This window comes from Falco rusticolus, chromosome 6 (genome assembly GCF_015220075.1).
Source record: "Falco rusticolus isolate bFalRus1 chromosome 6, bFalRus1.pri, whole genome shotgun sequence".
In the NCBI taxonomy this organism is placed as follows: Eukaryota; Metazoa; Chordata; class Aves; order Falconiformes; family Falconidae; genus Falco; species Falco rusticolus.
The window spans coordinates 34,779,326-34,800,770 of record NC_051192.1 but is presented as its reverse complement, the minus strand read 5'-3'; the positions used below and the strand labels follow the sequence as shown (position 1 = coordinate 34,800,770).

General features: G+C 38.8%; 1 protein-coding gene across 2 annotated transcripts in view; it reads right to left on the bottom strand.

Annotated features, from left to right (window-relative positions):
* The window catches only part of LAMA2 (laminin subunit alpha 2), a 377,228-nt gene that overhangs the window by 219,565 nt on the left and 136,218 nt on the right, over window positions 1–21,445 (bottom strand). For both annotated transcript variants that reach the window (XM_037392615.1, XM_037392616.1), the window contains exons 5-9: window positions 12,009–12,188; window positions 9,744–9,833; window positions 7,482–7,599; window positions 5,673–5,851; window positions 3,892–3,991 (exon numbers count right to left, since the gene is read on the bottom strand). In XM_037392615.1, coding sequence (XP_037248512.1) covers window positions 3,892–3,991; window positions 5,673–5,851; window positions 7,482–7,599; window positions 9,744–9,833; window positions 12,009–12,188 — 667 coding nt within the window. The remainder of the gene's footprint in view (window positions 1–3,891; window positions 3,992–5,672; window positions 5,852–7,481; window positions 7,600–9,743; window positions 9,834–12,008; window positions 12,189–21,445) is intronic.

Sequence of the window (21,445 nt, the reverse complement as noted above, 5' to 3'; positions counted from 1 at the left end):
AAGCCAAGTAAAATGTCTATTTGTTAAAATCTAGCCGCTACAGCTTGAAACAAGAGTACTGATACACTGAGGAAGCCTAATTACTGGAGTGCAAAGTAGTTCTGAATGTATAGGTTCCACCTTCATTTCTGTATGGACAATTGCAAGTGAACACAGTATCAGCAATGGTCAAGCTTACCTATTAATAGTACGGATTGGACATAGGTTGATAAGTTTTAAACCTACTGCCTGCCGGTTACAAAACCCAGAGACATTTTCATCAGTTGATTTTATGAATACCACGGTTTGCAAACATACTACGATTTATAAGTTTCTGGCTCCTTCTTTTCTATATTGCTCATGAACACATCATATAACATTGCTATGAAAGATTCAAAACCAAAAATATACCATAAAAGCTAGAATAATAATATTTCACTTCAGAATGCCGAGTGAAACATGTGAGGACAAAGTTATACCAGCCTGATAAAAATGGAACTTATACATGCTTAATATAGAAAAATACTTCTGAAACAATGGCTGGTCAATTATAAAGCAACTCCTTCGTGTCCTTTTCATATCTCCTGAAACCTGATGATCACTGCAGGATGCAGTATTTTAAATCCTCCTGTTCCACTTCATCAATGTACTAGTTATTACGGTATTTGCTACAATTTCCCATTTTAATTGTTGCTTACCTACAGTATTCAAGCACACAGCCTCCAGCTTTATTTTCCTTTAGAACTGTTCACAGTGACTTTATATCCCCAGTGATTTTCCTTATTATCATATTTCCATTTTAATTTAATGTTTTTAATCTTCCCGACTCATTTGCTTACCACACGTTTAAGAAGCATATTCCCATCTTACACCAAGCAAGCAATTTCTCCTTAAACAACCAGCCAGCAAACTCTGAGATGTATTTCAACCTACCCGGTGTGTATTTAGTATGGTTTACAGGTGAATAGATAGATTTGTTCAGTCAGATCATGCTTTCCAGCCTTTCCTTTATGTAGGCTCCCCAGTGCTTCAAACCCAACTGCTGCCCCAGGTGAGCAGTGTACAGTAAAAAGAATTTTATCAGGGTATTGAATACAAATTTGAGGTGAAAAAAAAAGGTTAAAAGTGATCTGCTTTTAGGGTAGTTTCATGCTAAAAATTATATCCAGACCTGCTCTTGATTCTAACACCACCTCTTCCATCACCACAAAACCCTTTCCTCAAATATTTAAAAGGCTTTTAATTTCAACTAGCATTATTGTGTCTTTCCTGTTGAATAAGACTTTAAAATCACAAATCTGGCCCACTGGCCCAAACACTATAATCAAACATAACGTGCAAGAAGTGAACAGTTTTCCTAATCTGTTGGAACCTCATTTAGCACAGAAAAGCAAATAAACAGAAAAACAGGAAGCAAAGAACAGGACCATCGTAGGTAGAACAGCTACAAAGCCCAGTTGTGTGTAGAGCTGACTTAGTTTTGTTCTTGTGGTCTTAAAATAGGTAAATCAAATAAGATAAATATGTGGTTCTTGAGACTAGAAGAACGGCTGAGATCTGAAACTTGTTTGAATGCCTGGGGCTAGATGAGCAGGACTGGCTGCTTGCCAATGAAAGTAAAAGGAGGCAAAACAGAGAGAGATAATCTGATTTTGGATATTTTATCTTCAGGATGGTGGTATGACACATTTCTTGATTTATTAGAAAGACACAGTTAATGATCTTTAGATTAGATGGACGAAGACAATAGAGAAAAAGCAAGAAAGGAAAGGAAGGATCCAAACAGGAGCTTTATTCTCTTCCTAGCGAGGTCAAGAAAAGAGGCAGGAGAAGAATTTACCAGAAAGAAGATCGGGGGATTAAAAAGGCAGGAGGAGATACATGAAGCAAGGTGGTAAAGCACAGTAACCACGCAACAAGATTCTGGAAGCATCAGCAGATTTAGAAAGCAACTATGAGATGGTTTAGATCTGTTGAATGCTCCAAGGCAAGAATAAAACACTATGAGAGCTCCTAATGACACTATTACTGACAACCAAACAAGATGGAAAAAATGTCTTTAGCTTTTTGATTCTCTCTTCCGCTGAGAGAAGAGCTGACAACCTGGTAACTGCCTTTCAGCTGCCAGGCTCCCGCAGAATGACCTGCACCAGTGGCCAGCACAGAAGGTGTGCAAAGGAGGACCACAGCAGCAACAGACAGGATCAGAGAGACCAAGCAGCTGCTTATCACTCAAGCAGGATGTTGCATTTCTTTGAATTAATCATTCTTCCATCTCAAAACCATAGCCTCTATTTTAGAAAAGCACTGAATGCTAGTAGTGGCAAATGCTTGAATAAAAGTTGTTCCATTTAAGAGTCTGAGCGGCTTCTTTGTTAAGTCTGTCATCTGTAACCTGTACACTCTCACCCACAGGTTTGGTACAGGCATCACACTGTCTTGCTGTGCTTTTCCCAGCCTTTGCATTCATCCTCTCTGCTGCTTCTACTGCCTCTCCTATCAGTTTGTGTGATGGGCTGTACTCAGGGAGGCTGCAGTGCGGCCTCTGTGAGGAGCGGCCAGGGCTGCCCCATGTGGCTCCAGCCAGTTCCACCAGGCCCACCACAGAGCACAGCTGAGCCCCTCAGCCAGGTGGGTCAGGGAAGGTCAAAGAAGGAAGGGGAGGAGGTGCTCCAGGTGCCAGAGCAGAGATTCTCTCTAGCCCCTAGAGGAGACCATGCTGGAGCAGATATCCACACTGCAGCCTGCAGAGACCCCATGAAGAACAGGTGGATATTACCCAAAGGAACTGCGTCCCATGGCAAACCCATGGTGGAGCAGACTTTCCCTGAAGGACAGCAGCCAGTGGGAAAGATCCACGCTGCAGTCAGAGAAAAGTGCAAGGAGAAAGCAGTGTCAAAGGAGGAGGCGGCATTATTTTTAATTTTTGTTTTTGTTTGTCACTATATGAATGTATTTAAATTGGCAATAAGTTGCATTAATTTACCCCAAGTCAAGTTGTTTTGCCCATGATGATAACTGGCAAGCAATCTCCTGGTTTTTACTTCATCTCATAAGATGCTTCATCTTATTTTCTCCCCCTGTCCTACAGAGAATGGCAGTAAGAGAGTGGCTGGGTAGGCAGTTGCAGCCAGCCAAGGTCCCCATATACACCACTATGACAGTTAATCAGTACCATTTCACTGAACTGATGTAATCAGTACATGATTACATCAGGTTTTACACCTCTGGATCCTGTATTTGCATCTCTGCTATGCTGCTTTTATGTTCCATTGATCTCTACTTCAAAAAAGATTGCTACAGTATCTTTTGTCAATAGATTGCAATTAGCCCCATTAAAACATCTCATAAGAACTCTTGAGTTTTGTTACCTTCCTACAGTATTTTCAGAAGTTTGTCAACAAAAGAATCAGAAAAAATATGACAATCCACTGTTTCCAAAGCACAAGGAAACAGTTCATTCTCTATTTGAAGATAGCTTTTACAGAGCTATGGTGAACAGCTTGCAATCCTAACTATAATAATAGGTAGCACATAAACACGACACCTTTCAAAGTTTTTTTTTTCTAGGTTTCAAATGGAAATATGCTTAGAGAGGAAAAGACATTAAAACATTATGGTTGTACTAGTTTTAATCTTTGCTGTAAAAGAAGAAAGCTCTCTAAAGCCAAAATTCTCCACTATATTCTATGGGGAGTACTCATCCAAACATACACAAGTTTGCAAGCCATGAATCTGAAAGAAATCTCACAAATTTGGGAATTTAAAATCTGAATTTCCTAAGAATGCAGGTGATGAGTAAACATAAAAAACATATGATTTTTTTAAAGAGATATCACAAATGTGATTCAGCTTTTCCTCTGATCATTGCTGAACTTATTCTTTAATATCACTGTCTTTTAGGGATCTTACCTCCTTCTGCATGTTTCTCATCTTTGACACAGGCGTCATGTAAAGACCCATTTGGATCACATGAACACGGCTGGCATGGATCTGGGCTATCTGGCAATACCTATAAAAATAGATTACAAAATAAAAATCTTACCTTTAATAATTGGAAGCTTTTATTTACTTCTTAAACAAAAAATAGGAAAGAATTACTTCTGTGTAGGTAGCTTGCACTTTAACATAAATGAGATGGTTGCCAAGCTTAGCCCATGCAATTTAGGATGAGAGGAAATTGCCTGAAGTTGCACCAGGGGAGGTTTAGATTTGATATTAGGAAAAATTTCTTCACCAAACAGATTGTCAAGCATTGGAACAGGCTGCCCAGGGAATGGTTGAACCACCATCCCTGAAGGTATTTAAAAGATGTGTAGATGTGGCACTTAAGGACATCGTTTAGTGGTGGACTTGGCAGTGTTAGGTTAATGGATGTAACTGATGATTTTAAAGGTCTTTTCCAACCTAAATGATTCTGTGATTCTATTAAAGTTAAATTTTTATTTTTATTCAGAAACATTTAAGTTATTTAGACACAACTATGTTCTCAACTTAAAAAACAGGTGTAGAAATAAATAAGACCCTTGTACAATTAATATCAATAAATATAATGAAATAGATTTTAAGCATTCACTACCTAAAGTAATATTGACAAATAATTCAGTTATTCTGGTCAACATGGTTCAAAAAACTAATTAAAGTTAGTAACTGAACAAAAAAGGATAAGTGAAGAAAAATGAACATTAGACATTGGAAGAATTTCTTTTTGGTTTTGGAAAGGTTACCTCAACCAAAGTTAAACCTTGGTCTAATATCACACTGGGAATATAAACTAGAAGTTCTGCATGAACTTGGTATATATACATACTGTGGATACACTATACACACAAACACATACATATGTAAAATCCCAATCAGCTGGATGATAACCTGATTCAGAGGAAAATACCTAGCAAGTGCCCTGCTGTTGAAGAGATCAGTACTCCTTTTCTCAAGCTCTAAGGCTAAAACCAGTATATCAGGCAGAATGTAATTATTGTTATTTGCTGATGTTTTCTGCATTTGAAGATTGAACACCAATCAGACTAAAGGCCATGATTTACCCAACTGAAACCATACAGACAAAAGATCAGGAATTTAAGCACAAAGTAATAGTGCAGCTGTCTAAAGCACAGGCACAGCCCATATTGGCAATACAACTAATAAAAGATTCATCTTCTAACAGCTTCAACTTAGATGAAAATACTGCCTTACATGATGAAACAAACACAAAAAATAATTCCCACTGCACTGAAAATGAAAGGCATTCATGAGACACTATAGAATTTCAGTGGTTATTAATTCTACATTGCATTTAAAAATAAAAATTACAGACTTTTTTTTCTCAGATATCACATACAGCAATATTTTTTTGATCTGTGATAACTAATCTTGAAATTCATTATTGAGGCAAAAGTTCTGTTTACAGGACCACATCCTTCTTTAAATTAAATTGAAATACTAGCTGGGGGCCCTGACCTCAAGTGTATTTCTTCATATCAACACAATTCACTTTCCTATTTCTGCGAGTGTTGACTTTATAGATTTCCAGCTGTGAAAAGCAACTGCTACACTGTCAGAATTAGAAGTTAACCATCATAAAATGGCAGTCCTAACTGTGTCATCTCTTTTTAATAACTTAACTCCCCATGCTGAAGCAATGGTTTGAACACTGAGCTTTACAGTGAAGTGACAACAGATCATGCATTTACCCCTTTAGGTCTGAAGTAACCGTCAATGCAGGTCTCGCAGTTAATGCCGCCAGTGTGGCTTGTACAATTCACACACACTCCACCCCCAATGTATTCTCCATGAATGTTCAAACTCTGATTTCTGTTTGCAACATCCTGGTCATAGTAACACTCCTCAGTCTTCCCATGACAATTGCATGCTAAAAGAGAAGGAACTGCGTTAGCAAATACTCTCTGGCTGGAGATGCCACACTGTTACTAAGGTATTAAAAAGAGCTGGTCAATGTTTTAGCATTGGTGCTGCATCCATTGTCACCAACAGCACATCTAAGCATTAATTTACTACTTCAGCTGAGAAAAGTAACATGGTCCATCACAAACAAAGCTTGGAATTCTGTATATTGTATTTTTTTTCTCAATGTTTTGTCTGGGAGAGTATGGAAGTTGACCGATATACCCTAATTATGTTCTTTGTGAGGTTTTTTAATGTTTTTTTTCTGTTTAAATTGATAGTCCAGAAACCTTTTGTTGGTTGCACACACATATGGTTCACGAAAGAGCCAGCTAATTTAAAATACAAAAGGAATTATAAAGAAGGCAGCAGAACGGTATGAGTAAATTAAAATAATTTCTATGAAAGTTGAGAGACATCCTAAAACCACTTGATTTGCGCATATGCATATAAGAACTGGGTCAGAACAAAAGGATTCCAAATCTTATAACTTCTTTAGAAGTTCAGATTTGAAATCCTAGGTTTCAGGTCTGCACGCAGGAGAGCTAATCTAATAAACTGCTGCTGTGAAAATGAGGTAGCTCTCACCCTTTCTCCCCCTGTGGTATTAAAACATTCATTTCCACATAAAGAGAAATTCAAAGCTCATCAACATTGTAGGGAGTCATTCTCTTCACATCTGAACCAGATCCCAGGGAACTGCTTCCACCATGAAAGTACAATTCACTGAGGGTTGAACAGGCCATAAGAAGTGTGTCTCAAAAATTAAACATGAAAACAAATGTTCCCTGATTTCATTCCAGAATGTATTCCCAGTGCAGACACAGTCCCTACTGAAACAAAGATCTCTGTAACCAAAGTTTACAGGACACAAATAAGCAATTACTACTTTTAATATGGGGATATCTGCTTCTTTTTATTTATTTTTAACCACTCATGGTAAAACTATAGCTGCCATCCTACAATTGAATAAGCACTCACATGTAATGGAGCACTGAATTTTATTATGTTCAGAAATCTAATGTTATGTGACCTTTGGGAGTAAGATGTTCAAGTTCAATTATGACTATCCTTACTACAATAAACCTGAAAATGCAATTCCCACCCTGTGAGAAGGAGGTATTTCAAGCTATGTTTTCTTTCCATGTTGGAAAACTCGATACATTGTTTTTTCCATTAAACTCAGAAACTCAGATTCATTTTGACCATGTAAAAATATTTTGTTTCAGCAAGGCTAATATATGAAAGTGCCATTTATATAAAAATAATGCCATTAAATTTTAATTTATTGAAAAATCTGTAAAAAGATTTTTAGTTATCGGGATACCATCCTCTTATTTTATCAAGATAAGATGACCATAATTATAAAAACTAAACCACTTGAAATGATTTTTTAATACAGTATTCCACCAATATCAGCACGTTACAATAAAATGTTCTGAGTTAAATAAAACTACAATTCTACATGTAATTTTTCTGTTAATTCTTCATGAACATGTGGTTAGAAATAAAATTAATAACAAAATCATGTAGAACCCAATTTCAGTTTTCACCAGCAGCTGCAATAAAATTTCTCTTTTGTACTGCTTTCAACTTACGTTCACATTCGTGCTTAACCAGGAAGGTGCCAGCATGCCAAGGCTTTTGGTTAAAACCAGGACAACACCGATCACATGTCTCTCCGCATGTGTTGTGTTCACACTGACAGATGGATTTCTAATTTAAAAGAAAAACAAATATTTACACAATGTGATGATTTAAAGAATCTGTCCATGTACATAATCTGCATTCCAGTTCAAATTATGAAAACATTAAAAATGGTTATACTCTTTTATTCATTTATGTATCCTGCATTCACCGAGAGACAGAAGAGTGTGTTTAACTTGTATAGTTCTATTTTAAGAAAACAGCCACGATGCGAAGGAAGACATTTGGCCAAAGCATGACAGTTGCCCAGTTCAGTAAATAAGCCAAAATGCTGGTAGCCCTCAGATACAGCTTCACATTAGAGGAAAACTGATCTGATAGCTAACTTACAGTAGGAGGAGCGAGCCATTCTCCACCCTTCCCTCAGATGCAGCAATCCTGCAGCTGCAAAGTGAAATCAGTTTTGTTGGCTGATCCAATAAAAATTAGCTTTAATGTTCAGCTTTTTTTTTTTACTGGATGAGTCAACTCATCATGTAACCTTCTAACTGCACAACTAATTCTATGTAAGGGGCAGCAGGAGTTTTTAAACTAATCTGAGATAAGAGCAGGACCAGCTTTTCAGTTACTCTTCAGTTCCTCAGCAGAGCACCTTAGTCCCAGCTTAGTACCAGCATGAAAATATTGCTGTAGGGAACAACCAAATTCTCTGAGCCACAGAAAGAGCTTGGAAAAGATAAAACAAACCCCATAGTTTGGAGAAGTGAGGAGCAAAAATTGCCGTCCTTATTGTTATTCAGTGGAGGGGATTCTTTGTGGTCCTTGTGAAGCCACTCAAGGTTAAAGCAGCAAGGTAATCCAGAGAAATTCTGTGGCTCACAGGACAAAGCATAAATCTTGCAAAACAAGGTTAAGGAATGCTTCAGATAAGCAAGGCAGTAAATTCAAGCAAGTTTATTCTTTGTAATGCTAGGGGAAAGATTCATTGTGCTAAGAACTACCTCCATGATGTTTCTAAGCCAAAGCCCACCTATGTTGGTATGGCTCAGTCCGAAGAGTATCCCTGGAGAGCTAAACCAAGTACTCCAAATCTTTTATGGCTTGAGATGTTTTACTTAATGCTACTTTTCATACCAGCCAGATGACAAACATATTTGCCATCTTTCAAAGCAAGACACCATGCTTGTCAAAATGCTTTTATTTTATCCAGTAGCCAAACTATCTGAAGTATGTATCAATTGCAGTAACAGCATTTATTTTCTGAGGTAGACCCAATTCTGACAGATGGCACTGAGACAATGCTGCAGTTTGATAACTAAGGCCATCTGAAATAATAGTTCAACACTTGCTATACACAGAAAAGGCTTAGAAGGATTAAACTGAGGACTTTGTAAAATTTTTACAAGGATCCATGGAAACTGCTTAGAACTGTAAATGCATTCTCTGTAAGATGTCTTCTAGCTGTTTCGGGTTTTTTTTATTAGTTCTTACACAATGGCTTAATGTCATATACAAACAAGATTTTCTGTTAAATACTACAAAACTTACTTAAGTGAATAGTATATGAAGAGATCTCACATTGTGGCACATTAATAATACTAGTAGATTGGAAATTCTGTATTAGTGATAATGTGTGCATAGGTTTGGACCATCATTATCACATTATATTTCAGTATTTCAATTATACTTATGTGTTTCTTAATGGTGCAAAAAGAAAGCAACAAATTGGAAGACATTATAAACAGTTCATGATTTTCTAGACTAGCTTAACTGATCACTTAATTATTATTTCCCACATAGTAAATGTCCCATTCTAGAACCAACATTTGTTTGCAAGTATCATTAAATATTTGACAGTCATTTAGGAAGCACCTTGATTAATATTAACAAGGAAAAGAAAGACTGAGTATTAGTGTTCATCTCTAGAGCTACACAACATAACCCAAATTTCTGTTGTTCCTAGGAAACTTTCAGTATGGACTGAATTATCTGAAACCTATTCTTTCATTCCAAAGAAAGCCTCCACTGACATTGTATGAATGTTTATTATTCTGGTTGCCAGCACTGTTACATCCTGGCACTGCTTCTGTCTATTCTTCTAAGCGAAGAGCACACATATATTCACAGAACTGTGAGGAATATCAAGATTTTTTTTCTCATGTTCCACCTTACGAATAAAGCACATTAAAAAAAAAAAAAAGAAAAATACATACATTGCTTGCTGGATCCAGTGGACAAGCCTTCGCATGGCCTGAACATATACACATGCCTCCAACAGAGATATCTTTTATAGAATAGTAATACTGTAAGACAAAACAGAAATTGAATTGCTAAGTGGATTGTAAAATGCAGGTGCCAAACTACAGAATTCATTTCTGGAGACAAAACTGTCAGATCTTGTTTTATTTCTTTTTTGATCTATTACAAATATAGCAGACAGTGTAATCCAAGCTGCATCTTGATCAACAGAATCAGGCTTAGTGAAAGAAAGGGTATAAATTGGCACAGTTCCATTTGTTTGAAGTCACAAGAGCAATGTCAATTTATACACAGCGTACACTAAACACAAGATAGAAAAAGGCTATATGCACACTGGATAATGGAAAGTCAGATGCAATAGAATTTATTCCCTTCAGAAAACATGAAAAGGAAAAGGCATGACGATGGGGAGAAGAGAAAAGCTAAAACAAAAACTAAGAAAGAAACGCCTTTGTTCACCTTAGCTATGTCTCACTTGGGCATTCAATGGACTCTGGAAAGCACTGTTTTTCACTATTGGTCTTTTTGAATGACTATGGAATAGTCATCGTTACTGATATTTAAATAACTTTTGACCTGTTGCTCTGCCATTTGAACATCTCCACTTTTACTTTGGTGGGGATTAATAGCCCTGACCGGAAAGAAGAATGGAAAGTTATTTATAATCATGTATTATGACATCCATGAAAAGTGAATCACATGCCATCTTGCCCATTTTCATCTGTTTTGGTGAGGGTCCTGTAACATCCTAACTACTGGCTAATCAAAACTAACATAAGCTATTTGCAAATTTTGCTGTTTCTGTGTTCAACCTCTTTTTCAGATCATTGGTAAACACATCTAACAAAACAGGAATTCATATAACTTACAGTTAACCTTCTACCACACAGAAAATATGTCATTTGTGGCTACCCTTTTCTTCCTGTTTTGTGGAATACTAGTTTGTCTAATGACTTCTATTGGGAAAGCCAGACAAGGATGGCAAGTTTCCACTGCTCCTTGTTCCTTTGACAACAGTTCCCTTGATATGGAGAGATGCCATACAGACATTATTGCTCTTTGTTGGCTTGAAAAATCTGTGCATCATCCTGCACTAGGTTTTCATGAGTACACAGTGATTTTAAGTATGAATAAAATTTTGTGTTTCTGTTCACTTAGAATAGAAATATTAAATGTGTACCCTTACGTAAACACAGTTTCCATGATTAGCGAGGCTGTAATAACTATACTCAATTGGAAGAGTTTCTGTGTTTGCAACAAAAAACAGAATGGCACATACCAAACTGTCAGAAATAGCCAGCACTCTGTGTATTTAGAGGAAGAAACGGAAACAAGAAATGTGGAACAGAAGAAACAAATTTTCTTTGCAGTTATCCATCATTGATAATATTAACTAAAGCCAAGAATAACAATACTCCCCCTTCATAGGACGGCTTACTACAGTAGTACCCTAAACTTTCCAAAAGGAAAATAAGATGACCAACAGAAAGAGGAATACAGCAGAAAGAAAAAGTGTGGAAAGGTATAAATTCCCTAAAACAGCTTTTTGGAATTCTAAGTAGAAAACTGAGGAAAAATAGGGTAACACAATATTTGAGCAACAGGAAAAGAGGAAGATGTGGCATCAGAAGAAAGTGTAGACTGCAGAAAGAAGATACAGGGGTGTGCACACAAAAGTAACAGTAGAGAAGACGGGGGTATGGTGTGAGTTTGAGTGCTGTCTCCATTCTTCTAAGCTAAAGCACAATGTAACATTTTTACTGTTAGCAACCATCATATAACAATGTTAGAAGCGTTGCATTCGGGCCCTATTACTACTTATGGTACCACTAGTAGAAAATACGCTCAAAATAAGTGTTCAAGGCATGTTAAAGGTAGAAAAGGATTGAGCAGAAGAGGTATGAGGACATTATCTAACAGCAACTACTTGCCAATTATCTGCATCCAAATGTTGCAGCCAAAGGAGCTCTGTGGTTATGTTAATAAGCATGTTATGTGTGTTAATAACATTAAGCAGAAAAGATAAAATTGTTGCTTCTGCTATACAGAAAATAACAAAATGCTGTGAAGAGGGAATTCTCTAACACCAGGATTTTGACAGATAACAACAGGTATTCATCATCTCCCAAAATTTCCTATGGGGAACAAAGGCAAGTACAGCGTTTACAAGTGTAAGAGAACTTCTACACACGCATGCCTACTGTCTTGCCAGAACTTACCCTCCTTGTAACAATAGGATCAATTTCAGTTGGATCTTTGTGTGCAAACATCATTAAATCAGCATTTAGAGTCCGTATTCTCTGAAATCTCAGGCGAATAAACCGAGCAGAAGTGAATTCTAGTAATACACGTGAAGGATCATCAGCACTAGGCCGTCCATTAATTAGAGAAGTGTGAATCTGAAAAGAGAATTATTAAAGTAAAAAGGAATTAGACAACAGCAAAGCTGCTATGATTATGCCAAGAAATATTACAGGCACTGTAAGAATGCCTTTGCAAACGCAAAATACCTTCTTTCCTTAGAAAGCAGATTTCCCCCCCCCCCAGATATTCCATGTACCCACAGACTCAGTTATGGAGAGGCTTTACAGTAAAAAAGTTTTGAGCAAAGGAAAGATGATATCACCAACAGGAAGACTATAGCACAAACTGCATACGTGTACCAAAGCCCTACAATAGCTTCTATGCTCCAGGCAACTCATTTCTCCTCTTCTAGCCTAAAACAGGTATTTTCAAGTTATTGAACAACCAAAGGGCTCAACAATTTTGAGTTAAAGGAACAGATACTTGGAACGGGACTCAGAATTCAACAGGGGTCAGTTTGCACCTCTTAGAGTGGTCACCATCAAAAGGCTTTTGAACTAAGTGTTTTCTAAAGTCAGGATAAGGTAACTTTTGAAATACTGAAAGCTACAGCTGCCACAAAATGAGTCACAATAAGCATTCATAAGCATCTCCCTTTTCCCACTGTCTCTGCACAATACATCATTTCCTTTGAACCTTGTTGTCAGTGAGTTGAAGCAATTTCCTGGGTTGCAACTGTTTTTACCTGGTCCCTAAGGAAAGTCTTTATCACTTCTGAGAACTCTGTTCAGCATTTGTTTTTCCAAAGGCACTACCAGTCTCTGTTTACACTGTGGTTTCTGTAAAGATTAACCCCCTTTCTCCGCCTGCCCTATGCTAAAGTCTTCTTTAGAAAGAAATCTTGTAGGTTAGTGTGCTCTGTGGCTTTTCCATAAAGAAAGAGACTCCCTGACCCCAATTGCAGTATCAAGGGCAATGAAACAAAAATAAGCAATCTTCTTCCCCTCCTGTCATTTTAGCTGATCATGGCATACATTAGCTGCAAATCAACAAAATAAAACAGATGGGCTGCTACAGAATTGTTCTTGGGAAAGGCCTGCAAGAAAAAAAATGTCAGCTATAGCAAAATATTGTTAATGAGCACCTAAGGGGAGGGAGGAAAGAAACCATTAATTTACCTATATTCTGGAGTGTTAAAATTTAATTGGGGCATTTTTATTACAGGCTGGTACACTGAAATAATGTTCAGATGCTGAGCCAAACGTGCAGAACATTAGAACAAATAAAAGAATTATTAGTTCCTTGCAATGAACACGTGCACCTCGCCTCAGTGCTCCAAGCGAGAGGTCAGGTCCACACAGCCACTTTCTATCACTGAACATGATCATATTACCTCAGTTTCAAGCAAACAGCTGCACTGAGAATGCCAGCTGGCACTCACCCAGCAGTGGCTGCCTCACACTGAGGACAGAGACAGCAAATGCACTGCTCCCAGAAAAGCAGTAGCTCTTCCTTTCCTGGAGTTTTTGCAGGTGCTGGATGGAACACTTATTGAACAACCGCTGTCTTGCACTGGCTACGTGATACTATTAACTTACTTATTTTCACTACCAACAGGGAAAGCCTAAACATCATCGTGTCCAGCATCCTACTCCACTATAATCCCAGGTACACAAAAACACCAGGAGCGACTCTGCCTGAAGCAACTATCAGTCATATCTCACCTAAGTGTGAATCAGCTCCTCTAGGGTTCTGCCATGTTATCTCCAGGAATAGGTGACACTGCTACCTCCTCCTGAGATCACAGCAACACCTGCACTTCAAGCTCTGACTCGGTTTTGCTCATGACTACAAGTAATTAAATTAGACAGTTGGCTGGCAATGAACAGCATAAAATGCTACAAAAAAGAGAGGGTACAAACAGAAGTTTATAATAAAACCCACAGAGGAAGCAAGGAGGAGCTCCTGAATGAGAAACATCTGGTTACAAGCAGGACAAAAACACATGACCAGATAGAGCAAACTGCTTGAGCCCCCGGTGAAAAGAGGAGAACATGTGTGGAGAGTAAACTTCAAAAGAAGCCTGGAGACAGTGGCAATATGTCCAGTGGGAACTGATATACCCTTCCAAAAGAAGAACATTTTTGGCACGAACACATGCCCAAAAACTTCTTTGCATAATATTTACCTGTAAATAAGGAAATACATTTCTTCTGAGTGTTTTTCACACCATCACCTCCTCACTTTAAAGAGCATCCAAGAGATCTCTCTCTTACAGGCATCAAATGTAGGCAGGTTATGGTTTAAAACAGTAGAATACAAAAGACTGAACTTTGATATTCCAGAGACAAAGAAGAAATGTATCTAAAGTAGTGCTGAAAACATCCCCTAGCTCACCCTGAACCACCACCACCACGGCTATAAGCAGCGTGGCAGTCTATCTTGTTAAAAATACAAAAAAATAAGCTTTCAGGGATGTGGGGAGAAGTGTGCAGGTAAAAACCCATGTATCGGGATAAGCAAGCGCCCACAGGGAGTTAAAAATATGAAACACAGACACAGCTTGACCCCAAACGACACAGCTGACAAACTGCAGTCATATCTTTTGATTTCAATTTTTTAAAAAAGAACAATTTTAGTCTTCAGACACTGATAGGAAAAAAACCCACCGCATTAGAGTGGTAGTTTTACAGAATTAAAATGTAAATTCACAAAACAAGAGGCATCCTTTTCAGAATAGACCCCCTTTTCAAAAGGTCTCATGGATCTATCTGCCAGTAGCACATCTATTTGGCAAGGCTAAACCAGTAGAGAAGATGACTTCCATTTATATTGTCTTTCATTCTTGTGCTTAAATGTTTCACAATTTCATTTTAAAACAACAAACAGATTATTTCTCATAATTAATGAAATGCAGCTATGTCCTGCATAAATCTGGCACCTGTTCAAACACGTACACCAAAATGACACTGAGATTAGAAAATTAAAACTGGATAGTTTTAGCAAAATTAATCTGAAGGGAAAATTTTACACAGGCAAAATTAATTACTCTAAATTATTTCTCCTCCTCTTAACATCTGTGATGAAATCATTAATTTCTCCCCAGTAACATTTAGAATCAACTTGAAAAGTGTCCAAGTTGTTCCTATTCCTTGAAAAGAGAGTAAGAAAGAAACCAAGAGTACTTTGGGAATGTGTCATTAATCAGGAATAAACAGTAAGAATTTTAAATAACTTTTGAAAAATAAGTTTAAGTAGAAATCAGATTTAAAATATTTTCTGTATGATTCTCGCAATGAGACGTCATTGTGTTTTTCCAAGGCACACCATCTCTTTTCATCTCTCTCCACGATACTGCACCTATTTGTAAGACACTCTTTGTATGACAGCACATTTTCAGTCAAAACACTAACATGGCTACTACCATCCAAATATTTTTGAATCAGACATGAAAACTATTCCAGTTTTCAGTTCTCAATATCCATCTATGACTATGCCATCCAAGATGAGGATAGTACTTCATATATAGCTCCGAGTCCTGCCAAGACTAGCTCCATTTTCACACAGGCAGCTAAGGCACTGATGTCCTGTCCTATCTGTATGCATACTGCAGTATGAGCCACACTGGAGTTCTACTGCAGAGCTGAGATCCAAAAAAAGGAGTCTACCAGGAAAATACTAATCCTTTAATCCACCCATTGGGCTGCTACAATTTGGATAATCCAAGTCCCCCTGAGGGAATAATCTCATATTTTGCTCAGGTTTTATGGACAACTTTTATTTACCAATTCCAAGAATGAGGTAATCACCACTTTGGATTCTAAATGAAAGCTATGTAGATGTCAACCCTAGAATTTTTTTTCCTTTACAAGGAACTTTTCCAAGATTATATTCCAACAAATGGGATCTTTGGGGAAAAAATGAGCATTCCCTTACAATACATCTAGATTTACCACAATGACAGCCAAATTCTTATTTTGTAAAATAATTTTGAATGGCATCCGATTTGTCAACCAGTTCAATAGTCAGAACTACTCAAGCAAAATGGTACGATGACCTCTAGCAGTAGCTGTATTAGCAACTGTATGTTCAAAGAAATTATATCACAGTATCACAAAAACCTCAACGTTGGACGGGAACTCCAGAGGTCATCTGATCCAACCCTGCTGCTCAAGCAGGGCCCCCTAAAGCCAGTTGCCCAGGACCATGTCCAAACGACTTTTGAGTATCTCAAAGGATGGAGACTACACAGCTTCCCTGGGCAACCTGTGCAAGTGCTCAGTCACCCCCACAGTGAACAAATGTTTCCTGATAGTCCCACAGAACCTCCTGTGTTTCAGCTTGTGCCCACTGCTTCCTGTGCTGTCACTAGACACCACCAACAAGAGCCTAAGCCTGCTGCAGCACAAACAAACTAGTAGGCTGCAACAAGGCTTTACCATCAGTCAGATTCTACTGTCCATGCTGTTTCTCCTTCCTCCAGAGATCAGACCACACTGCTCCTCCTCCACCCAACCCCCTCTCCCCCCATCCTTGGGGCTATTTAACTACTTAGCAGGAACGAGCTACACCTGCACATTGTCCATGACAATCAACCCTCTGCCTCTGAGGAAGGCCACAGCTGCATGTTATCAATGCTGATCAACCCACTGCCTTCATTCCTCTACATAACTCCATCTTTTTTGCACCCTTCCTTCAGTTATTTATACACATTGATGAGATCCCCCCTGAGCCTTCTTTTTTCCAGGCTGACAAGTCCCAGCTCTCTCAACCTTTCCTTGTAGAAGAGATGCTCCAGTCCCTTCATCATCTTTGTGGCCCTTCACTGGACTCTCTCCAGTATGTCCATGTCTCTCCTGTACTGTGGAGCCCAGAGCTGGACCCAGCATGCCAGGTGTGACCTCACCAGTGCTGAAAAGAGCAGAAGGATCACCTCCCTAAACCTGCTAGCAATACTTTGTCTAATGCTGCCCAGGTCACCATTAACCTTTGCCACAGAGGCACATTGCTGGCTCACATTCAACATGGTGTCCACCAGGACCCTTGAATCCTTTTCTGCCAAGCTGCTTTCTAGCTGGGTGGCCCCCAGCATATGCTGGTGTATGGGGTTGTTCCTCCCCAGATGCAGGAGGTGCACTTCTCGTTGAATTTCATGAGGTTCCTATAAGCCCATTTCTCAAGCCTGTAGAGGTCCCTCTGGATGGTGTCATGTTTCTCTGGCATTATCAGCTACTCCTCCCAGTTTGGCGTCATCAGCAAACTTGCTGAGGGTACACTCTGCCCCATCATTCAAATCATGAATGAAGATGTTAAATGGGATTGGACCCAGTATATTTTCAAGTTAGTTTAGTTACCAAGTCATCTGTCTTCTGTATTTCGTTTGGAAACAAAGCTTCTAACAGTTATTGAAAAAATGCATAACTTCATTAAAGGAAAAACAAGAAAAAACATTTTGAAACACCAAAGATCTACCTAATTCAATGTCCTATCTCCAACAGAGGTCAGTAGAAAACAATTAGGAAGGAATGTAAGAAACGGGGCATTTAGAGAGTAATCCCTTTGATACAGTACCATCACTTCCTCTGACTGCTAAATGCTTCCTGAGCTACAGAGGGAATCTGAGTCATACTGCTTAACATCCACGAGTTGCACTTTTCTCCATTATTAGTCTACTCCCTTTTTCCACCATTATGATTTTCATCACTACAGGCATTTGTCCCAGTGGGAGGAAATTAAGTTTCTTTTTAAAAAAACAACAAAACCCCACCTGGTTCTGGTAGGGCTTGTGGGTTTTTGTTTGTTCCGTTCCCCCCCTCCCCCCCTGCCCTCCTTTTAAACCTGCAGTTCACATCATGAATTATTTCAGTGGCAGTGAAATTATGAAATTCAGGAAATTGTGAGTAGTCAACACATTTTCATTTTTGAACTTCAGCATCAACTTTTTTTCAGAGAACTGTTGAGAACGCTACAAGTTCTCTACTCTGAAGGAATTTAGTTCAACACTAGTCCATCAGCATTCATGCATAACTTTTTTTTTCTTACATGTATTACTTTGCTTTTAACAACACTGATTTCCATAAAGTATTTTTCATTTAATACCATAAACTGCTAATAGAACAAGTTATCTTAAACTTGGCATTACCAAAAATGCTGCTATTACACAGTTTTCTGATTTTCCACATTGCTCACAAGTATGTTGAACAACTTAAACACTACTAAAGATATTCAAAGTGCGTCTCAGTACATTAGAATGTCTGGACCATGTCAGACCCGAAAGACCTATCTAGCAGGTAACCTGCCTCATACAGTAGCCAAAACAGCATGCTAACAGTAAGATGAAACGAAGCATACATACTACTTCCTCAGGGATTTCTGGAGCTATAGCTAGTTACCATATATTTGGTAACTCAAAGCCTCAAAGCATTTCCATGACCTTACTCATTCTCACCTTAAATCCAGGTCACCTTTAAAAGCTACATCCACCATGTAATAAGAATTTTCTACCTAATTTACAGGTCACTGGGGAAAAGATTCTTCCTTTACTTGTTTTAAACCTGCCTCTTACTTAATTCATGTAATACTTCATAGTTCCTAAGTTGGAACAAAGAAATATATATTTCTATCAGCACTATACTTCAATACATTTCTTTATAACTAATTAGACTGGCACAGGTACCAAGCTTCCAGATTTGTAGTTTCCTTGGATTCCTAAGGAATGTTTCTAAAAAGCTGTTCCATTTGACACCCCACACCCCCCAGTTACTGAGACTAAGGGGTTAAATAATAACTGTTGTAATTCACCTGTTTTAGCCATGAGTTCATTTTCACTACCCGATTTACCAATTATGTCTGCACCTCTTCAGTTAACAACCTAGTTTGTGACTGCTTCTCCAACTCCTCTCCTGTAAATAATGTTTCCAGTGCAGAAACCTTCCTGACAGTCTCTATAGCAAAAGCTGATTCAAATCATTAATTCAGTTTTTCAGCAATGACCTTATCTTCCTTGAATGCTCTTTGATCATCTCTCAGCCCACTAATTCACTGGCAGACTTCTTGAATCTGATGTGTTTCAAAAAAGGTTTATTTCAACTTCATACTCAATCTCTCAGAATCTTTTTCGTATCTTCATTGCGGTTTAACATCTCCTTTGCTGGAGCTTACTTTCCTACCTTTTTTTCCTCATTTGGAGAAAAAGACATGCCTTCCATTCATAAACAATGATAGTTTACTTTTAATATCTATTACCTTAGTGTATGGTTTAAGCATGTTGTAGGATTTCTGGAACCATTCTTAAATGTAGCACGCATGTCTGTGTAATGCTTTCTTTAAACAAACTCTAGGCTGTCTGAAATTTTTTTATCTGTTTGACCATCTTTTCTATTTTTACCTTGTACTTTGGCAGATTTTATTCCCTTGAGATGTTACATTTTGAGTATTTTCTGGGTATTTTTACATAACAATTGTTCAACATCTAATACTCCTGACCAGGATCTCTGCGCTGTTTTGGACTAAATCATGGGTTCCTTTACTAGCTGAACTAAGAATATTCAGGTCTTTAAGAAATACTCGTTTGCACAACATTCTATTCTGACACCTACACAGTCTGCCAAAGCATTACAGAAGGCTGACAGTATATTCTCAGCCTTCCTTTGGCAAGATCCACTGACTTGCACACCTCCATCTGGGCAGTTGCTAATACACCACTAAACCTGTGCTGTCCCCATTCAGGCGCTGAATTTTATTTCAGGGAGATTTCATACACCGTTTTATTTCTGCTGAATTCCTTATTCTATTTAATATTATTCTTAAATCCATAGTGCCTCTCTTCCATAAACGCTCAGTCATTCCTAAACAACTTCTTGTTTCTGATATGCCTATTCTGTCACCTCTTTCCAACACCCTTTAAGGGCAGGCAGGTATTAATTAAAAGAGTAACCTTTCTCAGCTGCTGGGCATGGATACTTTTGCAGATACTGGGGCAATATTTTAGATGCATCCGATCCTAGCTTCTGTAACAAAGACACCTGAGAGGACTTGCGATGTGCTCCAGCCAGATGACCATCAGACCATCCAGTCATATGACCAGAATTTCACAACACATTTCGTTGGGTTTCTGCTACTAAGAAGTGACAGATGTAGCCTAAGAAACTTTCTGCCATTTTTTGGCAGAACTTTTAGACAAGTCTCATCTCACTGATGAACAGGCACTTATTTAGACTGTACATGTAACAGGTCTTCAGAACAGAGAAAAGTATCACCCTGTACCTCACCACATATTTGTATACTTCGATAAAATCTCTCTGAGACTTCTCAAGGCTAAGCAACTGCAACCCTCTCAGCCTCTACTTGTAGGATAGATGCTCCAAGTCCTTAATCATCTTCCCAGACATTTCCTGGACTTACTCCAACATGTCGATGTCTGTCTTGTACTGAGGAGCCCAGAACTGGACACAGCTCTCCTGGTGTGCTCTCATCACTGCTGAGCAGACAGGGAATGATCACCTCCCTCAGCCGGCTGGTGACACTCTAACTAATGCAGCCAGGAGACTGTTGGCTTTCGTTGCTGCAAGGGCACGTTGCTGGCTTATGTTCAACTTGGTGTACACCACTGCTGTCAGGCTCTGTTCCCTCCTCACGCTCCTGGGTGACTTAGGCACAGCTGGCTCACATCTCACTGAAGAGAGCTCCCAGCCCATTATCTGCTACCAAGCACTGAACTACTGTGTAGCTGCCCATCTGCAGGCAGAGAAGGAGCCTTCCTCCTGGTATCAGAAGTCACCAGTTTGCAGTTTTCACCATCATGGGAGTCTCCACTACTAAACCAACAGGCACAGACTCTGCCCACCTCTATTTTTGTAGATTGGTGGCTACAGAGTCACAGAGAAAATGTCAGTTAGTATATCTCTTTCTCGTCACCTCTGATGTTGCGCAGTCTGCTGACATCCTCCTGCTGTTCTTTATTTGGGGACAAAAATCCTCAACCACAGCAACTATTCTGCAGGCACAGACACCATCTCCTTCTGCCTCAACCTCAGCAAGGTTCTTGCAGCCGCAGAGGTGAAAAGCTGTGTCCTCCCTCTGGAACTCAGCCTGACTTGAGGGCTCTGCTGTGCTGGGGTAGTTACTCCAGGCAGTGCTGGGGACTGTGCCTCATCACCACTGTTGCACACAAACGCACTCTTTCCACTCCTCCTCCTGTGCACGTTTCTACGTGAACTAATACACAAGCATGCAACATGTTAGCTGCCTCTGTTGTTTTACTTAATGCAACAGTACAAATGCTGCTGCTTTGCATGAGGGTACATTATCAACTGCTAAGTTACTTAAAATTAACACATTCCAACAAAGGTTT